At 45.2% G+C, this 21,853-nt stretch overlaps 1 protein-coding gene across 3 annotated transcripts in view; it reads right to left on the bottom strand.

Moving 5' to 3' along the window:
• Nucleotides 1-2,388, bottom strand: part of sox5 (SRY-box transcription factor 5) — a 168,777-nt gene extending 166,389 nt beyond the window's left edge. For 2 of the 3 annotated variants that reach the window (XM_028954939.1, XM_028954936.1), the window contains exon 1: nucleotides 899-966. In XM_028954939.1, coding sequence (XP_028810772.1) covers nucleotides 899-946 — 48 coding nt within the window. In that variant the 5' untranslated portion in view covers nucleotides 947-966. Of the gene's footprint in view, nucleotides 1-898; nucleotides 967-2,252 lie in introns of those variants that run through there. The other variant, XM_028954941.1, reaches the window with a different exon arrangement.
• Between the last annotated feature and the right edge of the window lie 19,465 nt (nucleotides 2,389-21,853).

A 21,853-nucleotide genomic window follows, 5' to 3' on the forward strand; every position in this document is an offset into this window, starting at 1 on the left:
CAGTCCCCACTCCCTCCACCAGCACCCACATATTTTCTGGAATGCTGCGCGGTTTGTTTTTCCCTCCTCTCCGTAGTTTTATGTCCCAGTTTTGTAAATGTGAGAGAGAGGGGGGGGGGGGGGGGGGTGTGTGTGTGGAATAATATCGCTTTAAATGTCAAACCCATTACACTTAAAACTGCGGCCTGCCAAATGTTACAGGATTTAGAAAGCAAAAAAAAAAAAAAAAAAGATCTCTCAATTTGCAGACAATTGAATATTTCATGGTTCCATGAAAATATATATATATATATATATTTCATTTCATGAATTCTAATCCTGACCTCATAATAGGCTATTTTGGTTTCCATCTATTCCTGTTATTCTCTAAGCCGGCTGCAGCAGCGTTGAGGAGAGACAATGTTAGGACAAGCCACTTAAGCCCATTAGCCTTATAATTCATATGTCTTGGCAAATGCTATTCAGTGGCGTCCAAGATCTGCAAGCTCCTTCTCCCGCTCCCACCGTCTCTCTCTCCCCGCTGGCTAGCGCGGCGAAGGGTGGGCGTTCCGGCCTGGCGGCGGGGAGACCTGCCGGGGAAAGCGGGGCGAGGTATGCTCCCGCATGCCGCCACATGTTGGGGAATTTGTTTACCGCTGGCTGTTTACCGCTTCCTGTCCTGTGATCAACACACGCACACAAAAAGAAGCTACTGGACTGCGTGGGACGGCCTTGGAGCCTCATTGCACTGGTCTAGTGTGTCTAGTCTGGTTTTTTTTTATTTTTTTTTTATTATTAATATTTAGGTCCCTCCACCCTTCGGGGCAGGAAGTCCTTGATCCTCTCCCAGGCGGAATCCGTCACTTTGTTTTATTCTTTGACAGCATACGCAAACTGGGCTGAAGAAAAACTTCCTTACCGACTCGACTGTACCCCGACTGTCCCCACGCCTCCGAACACCTGACATGAGGTCCTTGCAGACGGAATGTTCGGAGTAAATGCTCAATAACCGTCTCGGTCAACCTGATTATCAGGTCCGATGAAGGGAACCGGACGCCAGGTCACTAGCACGCTGCTCTCTCACCCACCGCGCCGTCTGCGCGCGTGTTTGTGCTTTCCTCCCAGACTCGCCGCAATCGGAAACCAATCCCCGATCTTACATCCAGATAAGAGCAAATCCCTGCTACTAACACGGCCTAAAACAACAGGCGCTGCGAGCCTTTCACAGACAAGCTGTTTTCCTGGGGAAATATCAAATTCCATAACACAATCAGCCTGAGCTGCACCGCCGGGCGCTTTACGTATGGAGGCCAGTCAATACGCTCTCTTCCCAAGCGCCTGCGACTGGGTTATTATTTAAACTACGCCGAAGCGAATAGGGGTGATTATATAAAAGTGTTGTCTTTGAACTCGGAACTCGCGGGGGTTGGGTGGAGGGGGGCAAATCACTTAAAGGGCGTTTTAAAAACCGACTACAGATAATGTGGTCTTCGTCAGGGTGGAACGGCTGAGCTTGTTTTAATGTGACAATATATTGAATACACACACACACACACACACGGTCTGGGTTGGTGTTACACTGTAGTGTGTCGCTTCATCCTTTTCAGCTGTATTACTGTCAGTAATACAGCGTTCAAAGCGAGTGACACTATTTAATGGTCCTTAGTGAACTCAAGACGCCCTTTGTCACTATAATGCAAATTGCATTTGATTTGGTTAAAGTAAATTCGGCTTCGCCACCCAATTTTAACTCCCGAAGTTCACATCTTGGATGTTAAGCGACATCTGCCATCGGAATAACGTGGACTGCAGTGAAAGTGCATCCTGTGTTAATTAAAAACGTGTTAACGTGTGTTCATCATTTATTACATAAAGAGCAAACAGCAGCATGACGACAAAAGCAACTGTTGCAGACATATATATATATATCTATAAAACCAATAAACCAATATATATAACATATATATATATATATATAACATATATATATATATATATATATATATATATATATATATATATATATATATATATATATATATAAACCAATAAGTTAAATGCGATGTTTTATGGTGTTTTATTAATTTTATATATATAACAGTTCTTTTTAACCTTCCCCGCGGATACAGGTACGCGCCTGTGATTGGAGGGCGCCGAGTTCGAATCCCGGACGGGGTATTACGCGGCCCGGCTCTTTTCTCTTTTTTTGGGGGGTTTCCCGTGGCGCGCCGTCCCCGAGCGCGTCTCTTTTCCTCCGAAAAGTTGCCACTTACCGCTGCTCGTCGGTCGCCTCGCCCCTGGACGGACGTCGCCGTGTCGCGAGATCGTCGCCACAGACGGCAGCCACGCGGCAGCTTCGGAGCGCCGGCGACGCGGCGTGGGGGTGGGCGCAGGGGCTCGTCTTACCGCTTTTAACACGCGCTGGAGCGAATAAGATGTCAGTGTGTGTGTGTGTGTGTGTGTGTGTGTGTGTGTGTGTGTGTGTGTGTTTCTAAGTCTTTATTAGCCCGGCGCAGGTAACACGGCGACCGCGGTCCCTGTCAACAGGACGCCGCTACTCGCGACAAGCGGCTTTTAACAGAAGAGTAAAAAGGAAAGTTAGACCCCAGCTCGCCTGGTTAGTATTGTGACGACGGCGACTCTGACTCGGGTGGATGGACGCGTCTTACTTCGAGACCCTGTGACAACCCTTCTTTCTTTTTCCTAATTCGTACACACCTTTCCTCCGGTAACTTGGAGGTCGAGGGGCTGCCGCGCATGCGCAGACCGATGCGCGGTCACCTGTCATTATTCTCACAGTCACATTTACATTTACGGCATTTATCCAGAGCGACTTACAATCAGTAGTTACAGGGACAGTCCCCCTTGAGACACTCAGGGTTACGTGTCTTGCTCAGGGACACAATGGTAGGAGGTGGGATTTGAACCTCGGTCCTCTGGTTCACAGGCGAGTGTGTTACCCACTACACGCACTATACGTTGTCTTCTTCTTTTTCTCTTTTTCTTTTGTCTTTGTAATGGACGAGGCCCCGCCTCTGCTGGGGTAATAAATGAGGGTGCTGGAAGGCGGGGGTCCTACTGAGTTTGTCACCTTTTCGCCGGTCACATCTGCCCAACATCCCCTGCTTAAGATCCTGTGGGGCGTGAGCTGAGGCGTCTCCAGCTGTTTCGCAGTCAGCAACTTTTCAGATTCCCTGCTGCTGTTGCTGCTGTCCTATTGCTCAAAAACAATTATATTATTTCAGAACTAATAAATACACGGGGGCAGTGGTGGAATGGGGCATTGGTGGCCTTGCCCCGTAATCATTACATTACATTTACAGCATTTATCAGACGCCCTTATCCAGAGTGACTTACAATCAGTAGTTACAGGGACAGTCCCCCCTGGAGACACTCAGGGTTAAGGATCTTGGTCAGGGACACAAAGGTAGTAAGTGGGATTTGAACCTGGGTCTTCTGGTTCATAGGTGAGTGTGTTACCCACTAGGCTACTACCACCCTAATCGAAAGGTTGCTGGTTCGAATCCCGATCCGCCAAGGTGCCACTGAGCAAAGCACCGTCCCCACACACTGCTCCCCGGGCGCCTGTCATGGCTGCCCACTGCTCACCAATGGGTGATTGTTAAAAGCAGAGGACACATTTCATTGTGTCACCGTGTGCTGTGCTGCAGTGTTTCACAATCACTTCACTTTCACTTTTTCACTTTCATTAGTAATGTGGGCTTTCGGAAATATCTGCAAAACAAAAGTGTTTTTTTAAGATCAGTTTTTAGTTACAGGTTTAAAAAAATCCCCAATGCATTGCACTTCAGATATCTTTTGATGGATAATTTTTTTTATACAGTTAGAACATTTGGAGAGCTTTTATACTGAATCAGCACTGCGACTGGCATCTGGGTGCGTATGATGAAGGCTTTTAAGCTAATCAGTGTTATTCTGTTTTTTTAGACCCATGGTGATTCCTGGTCACTTAATATCACAGCAATGCTGCACATGCTTTCACACACACACACACACAAAGCAACTCTTATGAATTCATATTGTTCATGGTGGCAGCGCTTCATGTAGTATTTAAATATTTATTAATAAGACTTTTCCTTGTTGGAGTATTTTGTTTTAATCATGTGAAACATAGCAATTCCATTTTTACTGCCTCATGAACCAAATAGAACCAAATGTTTTTTCTTGAATTCTTTGCAACAAACTAACAACAGATCTAACCGTATATAACACCAGTGTTATAATGCAAAGTGACGTAACAATCCAAGGTGGTGAAACCGGAGAGTTCTGCAGCAATTTAACCTACAATGCAATGTAATGTATGAGAGGGATCAGAGCAAAATATAACTTATCAGTGACCAAGTTAATATAGCACATTAACATGTGTTAAACAGTCTTGCTGCACTCACAAAGAACAGTAATAAATTAAAACAGCTGTAATGGCATTTGGTGATTGAAAGCCCACCTTATGTTGTCACAATTAAATATGTAAATTGTGACCTCAGAACTGTTGGTTTTTGGTGGCAAAGCTTATCTCCTATTACATATAATTTTTAGTTAAAAGCCTGAGGCTCTGCTCCTCTCAATGTTTACTTAGACGGCCTAATTTTCCATTAAAAAAAAAACAAAAAAGTATTGAATAAGAATAACTATAAACTCGACTGTATGCCAGAATAATGATTTTTAAGAAATAAATTATACATATGAATTTATTTATTTGTATTTTTTCCCCACCAAAGTTAGTCTGTAAAAGATTCTGTAACGTCTGACCTCTAGCGGTGACGGCGAGCAACTGCAGCCAGTCCGTCATGACACCGAGGAAACGGTTTTGTCCGCAAGCAATAATATATCATCCGTTTGCCGTATCGGATGTTCTATTCTTGGTAAAAGAATGAAGGAAGTAGTTGAAACATAAACAAAAGGCAATGAAGGAAGTGAAGTTCAAGGCAGCGCGTCCTGTTCCAGCAGAAAGGCACTACAACCCCATTTCCTCTTCTCATAAGAAGCCTGATCCGGACAGAACTCCACCAACCTGGACAATCATCAGATAGATAGATATATTTTTATTTTAAACGATTGAAACAATTAGACTCTGACTCTCATTACAGACGTTATTGTTTTCATTATTATTATTACTATGTTACTATGAAAAATTCATGATTAGATGATATTATGATGAATTAAATTCAACTAAACATAAAGTGACGTCGGTTTAAGGCAGAATACATTCGGTTTCTGCTTAAAAATACAAGAAGACAGGATAAAATACGATTTTAATGGAGGCCCAATAGACCTTTGGCAGTGAACAGCAAAGTTCCACGATGCTCCATTGGCCCGGTTCCACGACCCAACAGAACACAGTTGTCAGATGCAGCACGCGCGCACAGGAAGCGAGAGGGAGAGAAGGCGAGCCGGGAACAGCTGTCTCCTCCAATACCTCCCCTTTATCAAAGTATTCCTCTCAGCACAAATGAGACTGATACACTGAGCACCACTGATTTTTTACAAAGTGGCTCTGTGAAGTGTGTGTCTGTGTGTTTGCACGCGTGCGTGTGTGTGTGTGTGTGTGTGATGGTTCAAGTGCTCTCATCTCACTGTGAAATATTAACCATATGTCTGTGAAGTGTCTGCTTGTGCTAATTTTTTATTTTTTTTTCGCCTCGGTACGAATCCCCCCAAAAAGTAAACATTCAAGTGCAAAAGGTAAAGAAAAAAAAAGTAGATCATTATTTCAGTGGTTCAGCAGTTAATTACATAAATTCTGATGAGACTTTTTCGGCATGCACTGGATTTAGCCCAGGATGCTGCAAGTGGGCGATTATGTCAAGGGAACGGACCCTCGTTTTCTTTATCTAAATAGCCCATCTCCAAGAAAATCCAAGGGACTAATACTAGTGGGGATTTAAGAAAAAAAAAAAAGACACACACACTTAGTTCAAATCAGCTCGTATCAGGCGTCCTGAGAGATGCTTTAATATACGCGCGTATGTGGGCCCTGGCTTGCGTCTGTCTGCTTAAGGCTTTATTACTTAAAAACGATGTGAAAGGGAGGGGGGGGGAGGCAACTCTCGACAGAGTGAGTGACTAATAACTAAAGCCGACAGAGCACAGAAAATCACACACACAAACACACATTTATGCGTAAAAGCCACCAAAAAGCCATTGCAGCAAGACAGTTACACATGGCGAAAAAGAGGAGTCGATGTGACATTTTAGTTTCTTTGTTCGGATAAAACTCAATCACCCTAAACCCTGCAGCGAGACCCCTTCCCCACAGAGTGACACACTGTCACACACACACACACACGCACACGCAAATTTGTTTTTCTTGTGTGCGGTACAATTGCAAAATATTCCAGGCCCGCCCCCCAGGGATTTTACATCATTTGGACGTCGTGGTGACAGGGCCAAGTGTTCCGCAGCCCTTCGCACAAGACGTGCACGCGCACTTCCAAGGTGCTCTGGTCCGTGGCCAGCCACCCCGTTCGGCAGCGAGAGCGGATGGGAAGCCGCTGATCCCGGATCAGCCGCGCCGGCGAGACATATTGTGAGAGAGAGCCGGCTGCCGGGTGCAGATGGAGCGCAGAGGCCCGGCTGAAACGGGCGCGCGCCCGGGCAAGCGTGCAGACGAGCGAAAGCCACACACGGCAAACCCACATGCTCGTGGACGCACAACCACTTCCTGTGTGGGCTACTGGGAGCGGCAGAAGAGCGCAGAGGGGAAAAAAAGCTTTTAGTCCAGCGCGGAGGGCTTATTGGACACAGTTTTTGAGTCGTAAGAGCTTGATGCAGCCAGGACACCAGAAGTGAAGCTTAGCGGGATTTTGCTGACAAATTCTCTCACTTTTAAGGACAAATGCACCAGAAATGTCGGAGTGCATGTCCGTGCACTTCATTGTAATGTATTATTCCTGATGAAATACAGTGCAGTATGCGATACAACAAATTACACAATTTCCAATGAAGGTCTTATGTGCGGAGAATACAGAATACATGTCATTTACATACATAACTAACAAACGAGCACATCTATAATATTACAATCACATGGGTTTTTCCGACTTATGCCTCAATAGGCAGTTTTATACATGACAGAAAGGCCAAGGCAGCATATATCTCCACTAACCTGGATATGTCTGGTTCTACATGTGTCATATATGGTTATAAAATTTTATGAAAGGTTAAAGTTCGGTCAAACGAAATAAGGCATACCAAGTTGTGAATGCTGACAAAAATCACTTTGACCCTTGTGTCACAGACAGAGGGCTGAGGACATAAAACTAGAAACAAAGTTGTCTGGCAATCAAGAACTTCCATGGGGGGAAAATGTGTTTGTAAGACACTTTACAACCTGTGCGAACTTTTTTTTCGCAACTTTTTCACCATTGTTGTTGTTGTTTTGCTTTGCTTTTCGGCGCCACGGTCTCGTCAATCTTTTGTCACACTGGCTGTTTTAATAGGTGCATGATTTACATCCATCAATGGCCGTATCAGCTTTGGCCACAACGAGCATTGTTCAGCTCCTGCGGAGGAAGTCACTTTTGTGGCACTTCCTGTTCCCGATACGTATGCATCGGACCGGCCGGTCGCATTGTTCCAGGTAGGGCCAAGCCGCGGGCCGCTGATCCCCAGGGATCCGCCGGTCTCACAGCCTCCTTAATATAGTGGCCGACGCAGGCCCGTCGGAACTGAGCACAGCCGCGCCGTCTGCTTGCGGGGTTTTATTTAGTGCAGCGCAGACGGCCCAAAATACCAACAGGAACTTCTCATGGCAACCTGGTCTGCCTCCCAAAGATAATCGTCCGTATTTTGTACCGAAACTGCCACCATTGAAAGATTACACGTTCCCCCTGTTTTTATGCCGCCTGTTCCGTCTCCTCTTTTGAGAAAAGTACGAGATGCAATCATTTTCCAATTACGCCGAGGGCCGTAGGAGCGAATGGGAAAATAACAACTCTGATCACGATTTCAGGAGGAATTCCTTTTCGTGTTTTTTTTTTTTTTCCTTTTTCACCTGTAATGGGGACAATTCAGAGGCTCTTCCACAGCGATGAGGCCCTTTGACCAGAAAAAAAACACATTTTCATCCCTAACGTTTCCTCAGCAGAACACGGGTCTGGTGGCAGGCGCACGCCACGCCTCGACCTGACGGCACTCAGGAACAAACGCTCCGGAATTTTCCCAAATAACCCCTCACTCTGTCACCCTGTAGGGACGCTTTTTAAAAAAAAATTTCTCTCGATGCCTTGCCCCTTGTTGCGGGCAGCCACGGGAGGCATCGTTTCACAGCGGTTGCTGTGGCTTTTGACGCTGACGGAATTTCGATTAACCTTAGCTTAGCTTTTTGGCACTGCAGGGACAAGGCGGGCTTTTGTGACGATCGCGGAGGTGGTCCGTCAGATATCTCAGGCGGTGATGACAAAAAAGAGCTGGAAATATTTGTATGTGTGTCATAAGATACAATAGACAAGTTAGACATGGAATTGAATTCCTTTATAGTGATTGGCTCACACTGCAAGTGATGCATTATGGAAACAGCATTAAAAAAAAATCTTTAAACCATATACAAATGATACATAAAAGAGTATGAGAATATGATGAAATATCATAAAAATGATTTGGTAATTTGCATGCTCTGTAAAACGGCCACGGCCTGTATTTGCTTGCGTATGACTCCAGGCATTTACGTTACTGTATGCATATGTACTGCTTTTTATTTGTCTGGAAACGTCGCCCCCAGCATCACGCTGCATGAGCACACGCTTCTGACATTTAGCATTTAGCGGACTGATTCATGGGAGTAAAAAAAAAAAAAAAACAACAACAAACAGAAAAACCAGAGCAGTTTACCCCCAGAGTAAACCTCCATTTTGCCGCTCTGTCATTTTTCCATCAAAATGGAGCGGCGGAAAGTGGTGTTGTGGCAGATTGTGACTCTGCTTCGCTCACACTGTCACACTGCCAACCTGTGGGTACAAAATATGGCGGGCCGCTGTCAGCGTAATTTGTTTACGGCTATATTAACTTAGCATCAGTGTAATTCACTTTAGGGGTCCCTTGAACCGGAGAAGCACGGTGATTCACTTTTGTGTGTTTTAAGTCACAATCGACGCAATCCGGGCAGGATTCCGCCTTTTCAAACGGTCGTTTGAGCCGAAGCCGCCGCAGCGCTGGGAGTGAATTAGCCTGAAATTCACACCGATCGGCCTGTAATTTCACAGCGCCCGCGGCCGCACGTAGTCACAGCAACATGTTTCCCTCTGGAGGCAGGAATTTTCCACGGAGCGTCTCCCCTTTTTTTAAAATGTGGGAGTGCGGTGGAGGGGAAGACAGATATTGTTATCATATAAAAAAATGATAACGCAATTGTACGTCTTGCATAAATTTATAATGTGCGTGTTGTGCAATAGGCCACTTTTTGTTGTTGTACTACCTTTGAATTTTTTATTGTTGGTTTATGGCATTTTGCACTGAGGAATGGTGGGCAGGACCACAATCTCGTTGTACTATTGTACTAAGTATGATTTGCAGTGACAATAAAGCCTTTAATCTAAAACTTACCAATACTTCTCCTTCCCCAGTGTGCATTATACTCTCGCCCAGGAGGTGGACGGGTGTGATGGAGTAATGTTGTCTTTTCTCCGGGACCGAGGCCCCAGTTACCTTCGTAGAGGGTCCGCGTGAGAGGGACGGCCCCCTGCCTCAGACGGTGTGCTGTTGTTGTGTTGGGGGAGGCACGGAGGAGCGGGTCGGCCTGAAAGGGCCCTTTGTGAGGCGCTCTGTTTTCACAGGAAATAGCTGGCCTTTATTCTCCGCCAGGGAATATGAAGCTCTGATCACCTAATCAAACCAAAGGCCCCGGCCTGCTCAAGCACTGCTGAGACAATGGCACACTTATGTCTTCCTTCGCTCTCTCTCCCTCTGAGCCTCTCATTCTTTCTGCTGTCCCACATTCCCAAATCCTGCTGCGCTTACTGACTTCTTTTAGTGGCAAGACGCATTATTTTCCATCCAACTTTAACACCAGGAAACGTTGCATGAGGCACGTGCTCCGAAAATATGGTCCCATGTGGAAATGAAAATGGTTCCATATCATAGAGCCTTCGTATATGGCACCACAAAAGGTTCTGTATGAAAGAATATTTGGTGGTTCTTGATACACAGAACTCATTGTTCTAAAATTCTAAATACCTTTACACACCTCTTTCCATGAAATGGAAACCAACCACAAACCAACCACATTCCATTAAAACATCTGACTCTTCAAGTCATGGACTCCTCAAGATCGCTGAAGGTGTCTTGAACCAAGACGTCAGCAGCAGATCACTGTATTGCACTTGGTTTCCCAGCGCAATCCAAAGATGCTTTGTTGAAGTTATTCCTGGCAATTTGGTGACCAAGTCAACATCTTAAGCACCTTGTTGTGTCCCTCCTCCTAAAAGAGGGCACTGCCATTAGGCAACACTTTGTCCACGAAGCATGAAGCGATCAGCAACAATGTTGAAGTAGGTAGCACGAGACAAAATGTACCCACATTCAGGGACGGATTACGGACTGGGCCAGCGGGGCCGCTGCCCAGGGGCCCTTGGGGTGCAGGGGGCCCGTGGGGCCCCTAGCCCAAAACAATTTGCAACGCAAACAGTTTTTTTCACATTGGAGAACTTGCAATGTGTAAATCATGGGGAGAGACCTATCTTTTCCCATGGTAATAACCAGGCTGCTGAATAGAAATGGGATGATTAGCAAAAGATTTAGAGCATGAATTGTATGACATTCAAATAATGTTTGTTATGGTACGATCTGGTTGTGCTACGTTGCCACCTGTCTCTATAAACAGAGATGGGGAACCTGGTACTAACATTAACCTGAGGTAATGGCATTAGGCTGTACTGATTATAATTTGAGATCCAACTTACTGTTAAGATCCAACTTAAGCCACCTTCTTTTCACTTTTTCCGAGGTAAAAAGCGGCAAAATATTTTGTCAACGTCATTCTGCTTTTACAACACGGTACACCGCACTAGTTTGGACCCACAAGTGGCATGGTGACGTAGCAACTAGCCATCCCAGACAATGCTGGCATATTTTTTTTTGCCCAGGGGCCCACACGACCCATAATCCTTCCCTGCCCACATTGCTCAAAGCATCACACTGCCTCCACTGGCTTGCTTTCTTCAATAGAACCTCCTGATACCATGTCATCTCCAGGCAAATGATGCACACACATGATGTCAAAGAAGACATCATTCATTCGGCCAAGACACTGTTCCATTGCTCCTTGGTCCAGTTCAATTCAGAATCTGTAAATTCAAATTCTCTGGATTCTCTGGAGCACAAAGACCCCACTTACTCAGACTCATTTACACTCAAGACTGAAAACAAGACACCTTCTGATCCCAAACCAGGGATTAACAGCACAACACTGATCCAGCCCAGACACGGGATTAAGACTCTTGCCAATCCAGACTGAAAAGAAAGGGGAGTGCAAGAGAGAGACGGGCGGATGTGGCCGAACATGAAATAATACAGCGAGGGTAAGAGACCAAAGGAAGAGAGAAAAAGGGACGGTCATATGTGAAATGGATGCTGCATTGACAGGAGTTTACAGGGCCATGGTTTGAAAACAAAAGCTTTTAAAAAGTCAAAGAATCATACACACACACACACACACACACACACAAAATAAAGTGCAATAATAAAACCATGGGTTTTGCACCGTTGCCATGGACCCAGGTACGCAGAAGAAAACCTAGAAAAAGCTGGCCCTGACCCTCAACAAAGACTCTCTCCCACTCCCCCTCTCTTTCATTGTGTGCACGGCCATTCCTCATCCTTTGAGGATAAAAAAGAAGGGGAAAAAAAAGCACTTGTCTCCGAACAAACAGAACACATGGAACACGGCGTTGTATATGCGCTAACTGCGTCTGCGTAGTCATCTCGGTTCGCGCCGGGTCACAGATTCCTCTTTCTTTCATTCGGCGTGCACTAGTCGGACCAAAACGGTGGGTCACAGCTTCACCTTTGTATAAAGCATACGCTGCAAACAAAGCTGGTTTTTAGCGCTGGAGCGTTTTCACCACCTCTAACTAAGCACCTTTCTCGGGAGATGGGAAAAAAAAAGCAGCGTTTTCTTACACTGTGCCATTCAGTTAAGCCTATTATTGTGCCGAGCAAAAGGACGTTGGAGCAAGGGAGATCGCAGGGGTTGCTGGGGAGAGGAGGCAAGAAAACAGAAGGCCAAATGAGAGAAGAGTGAGGAGAGAGAGAAGAATGAAGGGAAACAGAGAAAAAGGTGAGCAAAAGTGGCTTGAAGTCCCAGAACTGCCCCAGGCCACGGTGCAATATTGATGGGCGGGAGACGTCTCTTTCTCTGTCGCTTTTGCTCGTAGACACGCTGGAAAACAAACAGACGCACACTCGCCTACACATCGTGCCTCCAATCACAGACATCCCACAATGGCTGGCTCTGTGTAGGCACCTGCGCTGCCTTCCACACTTCTTCATAAAGCATCAGCATACAGGCATGTCTCACCCGACCCCCATCAATCCTTGCATTCATTTTGCATCGTCGCAGAGAACTAGAAGCTATTCCACTGAACTCCAGCATCGAGTACTAAAGTATTAGCCAATGATACAACGTGAAATATAGTATCAGGCACATATCTCAAATGCTGTTTTTTTTTTTTTGTTTTGGGTTCCAGAGCCAGTTACAGCAATCTACAGCCAAAGACAGGAACAATCGAGCATCATGACACAAGAATTGTAGTGAATATGTTTAAATGTACACTTTACTGTCATCAATGCAGATCATGGATTAAAAAATACATGTATAAGAACCTATACTATATATGTCCTCACGACATTTAGACTTTATAAACAGTTAATATAGGTTCTAGAGGGCAAAGACAGAAGACAAAAACCTTACTGTCATATTTTGTAGCATATTGCATATAATAACAGCATGTTCATCAAATGCATATGTAAGTATTTTATGTATGCATATGCAATATATCTGAGAATATTCAAAAAAGTGTGACATTTATTAAATAGCAGTCCATGCAAATGTAGCAAACCTGTGTGTGTGTGTGTGTGTGTGTGTTTAAGGACAGCTTCTGTTCACATCAGTATGATCACACAGGCGGTTGGGATTTAAGCCTCCCCCGATGAGTACGACAGGCCCGTCTCTCTCAGCAGGACCTGAGTGGCCTCAGATGCGGCCCCATCCAGCTACATTCCCTTACAAAGATCAAAACGCCTCTCAATGGGGTAAGAAGCCTTGGATGTGGTAAGCAGAGCCAGCGAACGTGCTTGAGACTTTGTAATTGTTTCCTAGTAAGCACAAGGAGAAGGCTCGGGTTGCAGACCGAGCCAGAACCCACCCCTCGCTGAGAACCGCCGCCTTGTTTGAAAGTAATTGTGTTTAATGGCGTCGAACCGTCCTCAGAGCAAAGACAACCTTGCGAGTGCAGCAGACAGTGGATTTCTCATCATGTATTCTCAGCACGTACGGAGGGACACCTGTGGAGTTGTACTTCTCCTTATTACAGTGTGGCCCGCTGTGATGACCTCTTATCTTAACTCTTAACTAAGTCCTCTGTCTCCTCCTTTCTCTTCTTCACATTAACGGGAAGTATGGAACAGTGTAAATTTCAGCAATTCCAAATTGAGTCCTTTGTATTGGATAAACAATAATTTTTTTTTTTACATGTATTATATATTCAGTTGTTTTTATTATTAAAAAAAAAAGTTTTTCACTGGAGAAGGTTGTGTGTAACTGTTACAGAGCAGTTTTGGTTCAGCAGTCTCCATTTATGAGCAAGAGAGGGACCTTGCATGTGTTGGCACACAGAGGGCACTCAAGCTGAGATCCTGCTCAGTTGGCATGGGACGAGCGACGTGGTTTGCTGAGGCCACCGTTACTCAGGACCTGTGACTGGCAAGTCCCACCCCAGAGACCGCTACTCAGGACGCAGTCTCGAGCATGGAGCGCTGATGAACCACATTCAGGTTCACAGATTCAGCACTTTGTTTGTTAATGTGGATTCACTGTTTTTTTTCAGAAGTGTGTCCTCTCTCTCTCTCTAACCCTTCCGCCACTGAGCTGAAGTCAAACAATGCATGCTGGGTTAAACTGATCATACACACAGGAAAGCCCCCTGACCAGCTCATCTGTTGGCAATTTACTGAGGTTGGGGTCACGGCTCAGATCAAAAGGTCTCCCTGCAGCCCTGAATGCTGCCAGTAATTCTATTGTCAAGAAGACAGAGCCCATATTCATACTTCTTCAGCAGCAACTGAGACCAGTTAAAGGGGCCTTGCCTTGAATACAGGGGCGTCACAATCCACTTCAAGCCCCTGTTATTAAGCACATGTGATTCAACTCATGTGATAATTAGCAGGAGTTTGACTTCCCTGCCATATTAAATAAAAGGCGAAACGTAACTTTCAGAGCGTTCTCTCAAAATAGGCAGGCCAGCCAAACACCTACGTGTGTGAACTGACAGGAGTGGGTTTAAATAATCTACAGATCAGAAGTGGGGTGTGTCAGAGCTGTCAGTCATGATCAGGGGCTGATAACTTATGAAAATATTATGGGCTTCAGACATAATAACACACACATGTGTCGGTAGATACAGATGTTTAGCACACGGTCTTTCCTCAATTGCATCTTGTTCTTCAAACCCCAAAAACACGAATGTTGTGATATAACCAAAGAATCCCCATGTACAGTGTCTTTTCAAGCACCGGGACAATTCAGCCCATTGTCCCCAGCACAGTTGCTGATCACAATCCTCATATTTAGAGGCAGTCAGGCTCATTAACACCACCCCCCCAGAACCTTCCATAGTCTGGCCTTCCTAAACCATACTTCCACACGCAAAGGATCAGGGGGTACCTTTACCCTCTAAATACATTAGTCATGTGACTGAACATCATTGAACAATGAATGGCCTAGCAGCAAATGCAGGCTTGAAAAGGGGAGGTTGCGGGCTCAAATCCCCTAACCGTCAAGGAGCCACTGATGTACCTTGAGCAGGGCAGCACACACTATTGTCTATGTCTGAGCACAACAGAGTGTTGTTTGTCTATGTTTGAGATAGATAGATAACAGATTTGCACTCGCCCTTTGCAAGACTGAAAAGTCAGAAATAACACAGATCACACTCAAGGTCAGAGACATTATCACATATTCACATTAAACAAAAAACGAAACAGAGCACTTAAATTTGGGTGTTTTTGGGGAGACAAACTCTCAAATCTGAAGCATCTGGACCAGTTTCATTTTCCCTTAATTTAATACATGCATCAAGCACATACAGCTATTTATATCCAAATTAATATTAGCTTATACCTTCTAATTTGACCTGCTTAAATGTGAAATTCAATTTAATTTTGCTCAATTTCAAGAGGAAACTACATGGAGTAGCAGCATTTAAAAAAAAAAAAAAAAAAGATTTGCAGGAATATAGTGAGCAGTAGTTAACTTGCCTCTGTACTTCCTCTATTTCCAGATTCATGTGTTCAACTTCATTTCACTCCATCAGCTAGCTGCGATACAGCAGGGTTTGTGTTTTTGGAGGCTACTGTGCACTCTAGTACTGAGACTTGTAGCTAAATTAATATAAGTTTTCCCGCACATTTACCCAAATTCACAATTTTTGGGTAAGAATCACAGCTCTATAGATAGAATTTTTAGAAAGAACATCAGCTAGATGGTTTAAGCAGAAGAGCTGCCCACTCAGGATGCTCTGTGCATATCATACCCTTCATTTCTCGCTGTGTGCTTTGCCAATGTCAATTGCATTAATAATTTTTTTTGTATCTTTCTCCGCCATTGCAGATCATTAGTGATCAAAGAGGCTTCTTCAGAGACTCCTGCAACAGTGACTCCTTCGAGAGACTCCAGCAACGGCTTCCAAGGTGTGCGGTTCCAGCAAGAGGTTCCTGCACAGGAGGGACGGGCAAGAAAGACCACCACAGGCTTCTTCAGACCCCTAAAATATACAGGAGCCAAAACCACACTCAGGAGTGAACACCTCTATGTTCAATCTCCTGTCTATTTTATGATCTATTATTATTCATTCTCACTCATTTCTCTGTTGTTGGAATAAAATGTGATGAGGAGACTTTGGTGTGATTCATGGATGTATGACTAAATAAATGATTTGCTCTCTCATTGCCAATTGTTAGAATATTCATATACCTGGTCCGTCAGGAACCCGGTCCATCACAAGCTCCACATTTTCCAACACCCACCAGCGGAAATCTAAAATTGTTCCAGGAAGTGGCATCCTGATATCTGATATTTTTCTCACTTCTTCCTTCCTTCTGCATTCACAACCAGAGGGTTTAGATCCTGTCTTTGAGGGTCATATTTTGTGATCCTGGTCAGTGCACCAGACACAGGAATGTGAGTTAATTATAAAATAGCCATCCCCTATGTTGCGAGACAGGAGGTTCTGCGTCCCTGTTTGAGACAATCTATTATCTTATGCCAGATAAAACAATCTGTAAACATCTCTCCATCTTACTGGACATTCATTTATTGCTGACGTAACCGGTCTGCGTGCTTCTGTTTTGCATAAAGTCGTTATGATACCAGGAACTTTGGACAAAGGAGCGAGATCCTGCATCAAATTTGCTGAAATCCATAAATGTCGCCAGAGAGAGAGAGAGCGAGAGTGAGAGGGGACGTGACCAAGACACTGGTCTGGGGCAACAGTGTGACACGACTCTACCAAACAGGAGCTTTCCTTTGAACTAACCACTCCGCCAGCATTTCACTCGCGCTCTTTTCATTAGTTCCACACTCAGGGTCAGAGCTGCCGGAGCCCGTCCTGGGACGCTGGATGCAGGGCGGGTGCACATACCCACCACAGACCACTATTTCATTTTATTATCTTACAGGTGGAACTTCATAAGTGCATTTCAAATGTGAATCCATGAATCACGTACTAAGAGGAGACGGGTTAAATCCAATAGAAACTGGAAGTTCGGTTGTGCGAGTGTTTCAATCATAATCGGAGTTAATCTTTACACACCAACAAAAAGGGATGGGTGGGTAGTTAGCTACTGCTAGCTATATTCCCCTAAATCCTGCACTGTATCTTACATAGCACCTATTCAACATACATACATGTACACGTACGCATTAAAATACGATAAAAATCTAAATTACAAATGAAAAAATAACCTGCAAGAAAAATAAACACATGAATGCAAATACAATCAAATACAAAGTAGGTTCTCTTCCTGAAAAGACTAGATGCCCTAATTAAAGGTTTCAAGTAATCAGCACCATCTACCACTGACACATGAATCATGGCCAACATTAACATTTATTTACATGCATTATCTTAATTGACACTGTTTTCCAAGAGCAACTTCCATTCACTAATTACAGGTTCGGTCCCCCTGGAGCAGTGCAGGGTTGAGTGTGTCTTGCTCAAGGACAGCGGTACGACGTGCAAGACTGGGCTTCACACTCGTGACTTTGTTGGTCAGATGGTTGTTGCCCGGTACAATTTAAAAAGGCAGAAATAACAAGTAAAATGTAAAAATCCCTGCAGGACTTCATGTAGCGAGCTTATGACAGGAAACACAATGGAAAGGGACCATGTGACAGTTTTGACGCAAAGGTGACAGAATGTTGTGGAATTCTAGGGCAGCAATCTCAGTCCCTCCATTAGCGGGGGTGTGGGCTTTTTTTTTTTTTTTAAGCTCTTAAGCAGCAGAGTACAGTTTCTAACACACACTAAAGGCAGATCACAAGTGTGAGGCGAGGATAAAGCCGATGTAAATGTCACTGACACCGCATTTTCTCGCATTGCTCGCTGAAATGGGGGCGAGGGGGGGGGGTGGACTGTCTCTCAGCGCTCTAAAGCTGCCACTGCACTTAATCACGCGTTGTTATTTAAAACGTTTTTTACGCAACAGTCGGGCGGCAAGGCGAGGCAGAAGATGATGGTGCGCGATTATATGATTTCATCACTGTATTAGCGGATTAAGACGTCCATGAAAATAGATTAGTCCTGCATCCATTTTCACTCTGACTGGCAGAGGTCCAGCGCTCAGAGATTCAGGGGTGGATGGAGAGTGACAAGGCCCCCGTGTGCCGCGACAGATGTGTGAGCGCCATCCACAACTAGGAGTCGGCGCCACCTGCTGGCCCATGGCGGCTTTGTCCCCGAAGTCGAGGCAACTTCTAATTTCCCCGATTCTGAAGGGTAAAATATTCCGCTGCGTGCGATTGGATTCTTTTCGCCAGTGGGACACAGGGGCCCGGCCCAATAACCATAACACAGGACAGATACCGCTCAGTGCCGCTATTGATCAGCAATTCTTCAAAGCCCCGCCCCCTTATCTCAGGGCCCCGCCGAATTGTCATGCCGCCTGTTTGTTTCCTTGTGGCACGAGGTCTAATTAAGAGAGAAGGGAGAGGGGGGGTCTGTCCTCTGTGAGCGCACGGGGGTCTAATGGCTCTCGCAGCCTTCAAACCGCCAGCGCTTCTGAGGCCTTCAACTCTGGGGTTAGATGGTGCGGGGATAACCAAAAGACAAATAGAAGACAAACGGCAAGGCCACCGCAACAACAGCACTGCGAGAAGGAAAACCTCAACACGCGATGTGGCTGCGCAAGTAGCTGCGAGTTCATTAATTAGAATTTCAAATTGGACAACTGGAGATGACAGAGGCGCGCTTGTCAAATCAGATCATGACCCGGTGGGGAGGGCCGCTGCAAGACAACGGGGGGGTCGCATTGCCTAACCCGCCCGCCCCCCCGCTCCCTCGCGAAACACAAAACCACGGCAGCTCTCCCTTTCTCTTCGTCTCTGCTGATTAAACCCGGCCCTCCTGGCCCGTCTGCCAACGAACATCACCGTCCCCTCGTATGTGAAGTGACAATGAAACGTCTCACTCCGGGCGAAGACGCCGTCCTCTGCCCACAGGTCCGGAGACGGAGAGACGAAGAGACACGAGGTTAGGGAGAGGCTAAGGAGACCTCCCTGGGCTTCACTTAGCTAAGAGAGAGGGCGAGATGCCAAGCTGGCCTCCCGGGGCGACGCGCCACAGGGTAAGACATGGACTCTGGATCCAGCGGCAGGCCAAGTGCCGGCTGCTTCAGTCCGTCCGCCAGAGGTGGAAAGTTGATTCTGGGCACAAACTCCTCAAAGTCAGAGGAGAGCAGAGCCAGGAGAGCCTCGCATCAGCCTGAAGTCAATTTAACCCACATTTCGGAGACGAGCCAGCAAGTTCCTCTCAGTTTCAAGGGGAGTAAGGGCCATATTGACCGCAGCAGTCCTGTAACAGAGACATCATATCTTCGCCATATATATATATATATATATATTTTTTTTAGCATTCTGTCTGAATGGCGAGATGTTTCAGTTTTAGGAAAACATTCAGTTAGAATTTCCACCCTGTCAGATCCGAAACGTAACCTTTTACAGACTAACGTAACTTAGTAACCATGTCGGATATGTTTTAAAACTTGCTTATCGGACCAGTATCCTACATAAAATATAATAACAAGGTGGAACTTTACAACTGGGGCAAGCAAGGGTAACACGAAAACCACCGTAAGAAGGTAGGAGCAACCGCTGAAATACAACGAAATTTACTGAAAATTGTCCTAATGAAATTGTAGATTTTTTTGGAAAGTACATACAAGTGTGAAAAGCAGGAACACAGAAATGAAGGGAACAAATAATTACAGTTTCACCACATTTTAGAGGAATTTTTAACATAACAAAATTATATTTAAAATTTTTAGCATTTAATGACTGCAGCCTGCAAAAGGGCTTAAAGAATAAAAAAAACTTGCTTGTTTGGACTTGGAGAAGATGGAAGGAATCTTTATTCTCTGATGAGAAAAAAAAACTACCCTGGACAATCCTGATGGTTTCCGACATCACTGGCATGGCAAGGAGATCCCACCAGAGATGATTTTTATGACCATGACATGGGGTACGTTTCCCTTCAATGGAACCACATCAAATGGCGGCTGGCCATGTGGAGATGCTATGGCAGGAATCCTTCTTGAAATTCCAGCGTGGTCTAAAAATCCATTGAGAACATTTGGGGACGGGAGGCAAGGGAAGTTTACAAAAACAGACGTCAGTTCCAGACCATGGATGGCCAGTGTTCGTTGTAACAAAATGTACCTTCTTGAAGCTATCGACAAGAATGGGTGTTTTTTTTTTTTTTGTTTAGTTTTTTTTTAATCAGCTGATCCATCAGCGCAAAATGGTGGATCAGTTGGTGTCAGTGGTGGCCTAGCAGTTAAAGAAGCTTCCCCGTAATCAGAAAGTTCGAACCACCAAGGTGCCACTGAGCAAAGCACCGTCCCCACACACTGCTCCCCAGATGCCTGTCATGGCTGCCCACTGCTCACTTAAGGGTGATGGTTAAAAGCAGAGGACACATTTCTTTGTGTCACCGTGTGCTGTGCTGCAGTGTTTCACAATGACAATCACTTCACTTTCACTTCAGTTCAAATTGCCAACACATGTTTTCCAACATATCGTACAGGAGGGTCTTTGGCTCATTGGAGAATATTATGCAAATGTTTCAGTGCCGAGACGTCCGTGTATCACAGGGTCTACTCACGGGTGACACCGAGGACAGACTTGGTAACGGCTCAAAATTCGTAACAGGGCCTGAGCCTCGTTTCTTTCTGCGTTCGGAAGATGTCATGACCTCGGGTGCAAGTGGAGGGCTGGATGGGGGGGTGGGGGTGTTTTTTGTCTTTTGCAGGTTTTCCATGCAAAATCCGACTGCGTTGATTGGCTCGCCCTCGCACCCTTGCTACTTTTGGCACCTGGCACCGTCACCTGTGGTGTGCTGAGCGATGACTCGCGATGACACCATCGTCATGCCATCAATCCCTATTTCAGCCCAGGAATTCATTAGCAGCGAGCAGGCATTAATCAACGAGAGATGCTTTACTCCGGTAGGGTGTCTTTGTTCCTCGGGGACAAGCGTTGCAATGTGGTATTGGGGGGGGGGGTTAAAAAATAAATAAAAGTTTCAGTTTACCGAGGCGAGGTAAATAAATTAATGATGGCTAATTAAAGTAGGCCATGTTTTTGGTGATGAATGTGTGCATGGTGCCTTTACCTTGGGAGAGTGCCCGTGGGTGCGGCTTAAGGCTGCAGTCCATGCCAGGAGGACCGGCGCCTCCCAGTGGGGTGGAGTGGTGTTAGCCCGAGTGCACGGTGGATCTGTTTCTCCTAAATGTGTTTCATACATCACCACGGTCCCCAGTGCCAGCCTCCATTCACACTTCCTGCCTTTACTGGCTACAGACGACTTCACACTTTCAGCGGCACTTCCACAGAATTCAGGAGGGGGAACAAGGATGCGGGAGAAGGGCGAGCGGGATGAGAGAGAGAATTTAGAAAAAAAAAAAAAAAATGTGTGTTACATTAACATGTGCATATGCCCCCCAATTCTTTAGGCATAAGCTGCGGAGATTTAGAGGCACAAACTGGTATTTTATTCACATTTATTATTGGATCTAACAGAGTCTGACAGTTTACAGAAATCTAATCACACATCTACAAATATAGAACTCTATGCGGCTGCTATGTGATTTTTCACTCCACCAAAAACACACAGGTGGCAAATAAATACACACTTTGTACATCAATAAAAAGTACAAAGTGCAACATTACTCTGCTTATTAGAATATTCGGGAGCTAAATGAAAAGGAAAAGCATGAATAAAACAGAAAACTGTGGATTTGTGGAACAACAGGTCAGTTTCCACACGACTGCATTCAAATATTATTCATGCGCTCGTGCATTGTGCTTGTGTTCTTCCAGCGTCATCACTATGAAAGGTCCTGTTAGCCGTGGTAATTTTCAGGGTGA

This window comes from Denticeps clupeoides, chromosome 15, assembly GCF_900700375.1.
Source record: "Denticeps clupeoides chromosome 15, fDenClu1.1, whole genome shotgun sequence".
Taxonomy (NCBI): Eukaryota; Metazoa; Chordata; class Actinopteri; order Clupeiformes; family Denticipitidae; genus Denticeps; species Denticeps clupeoides.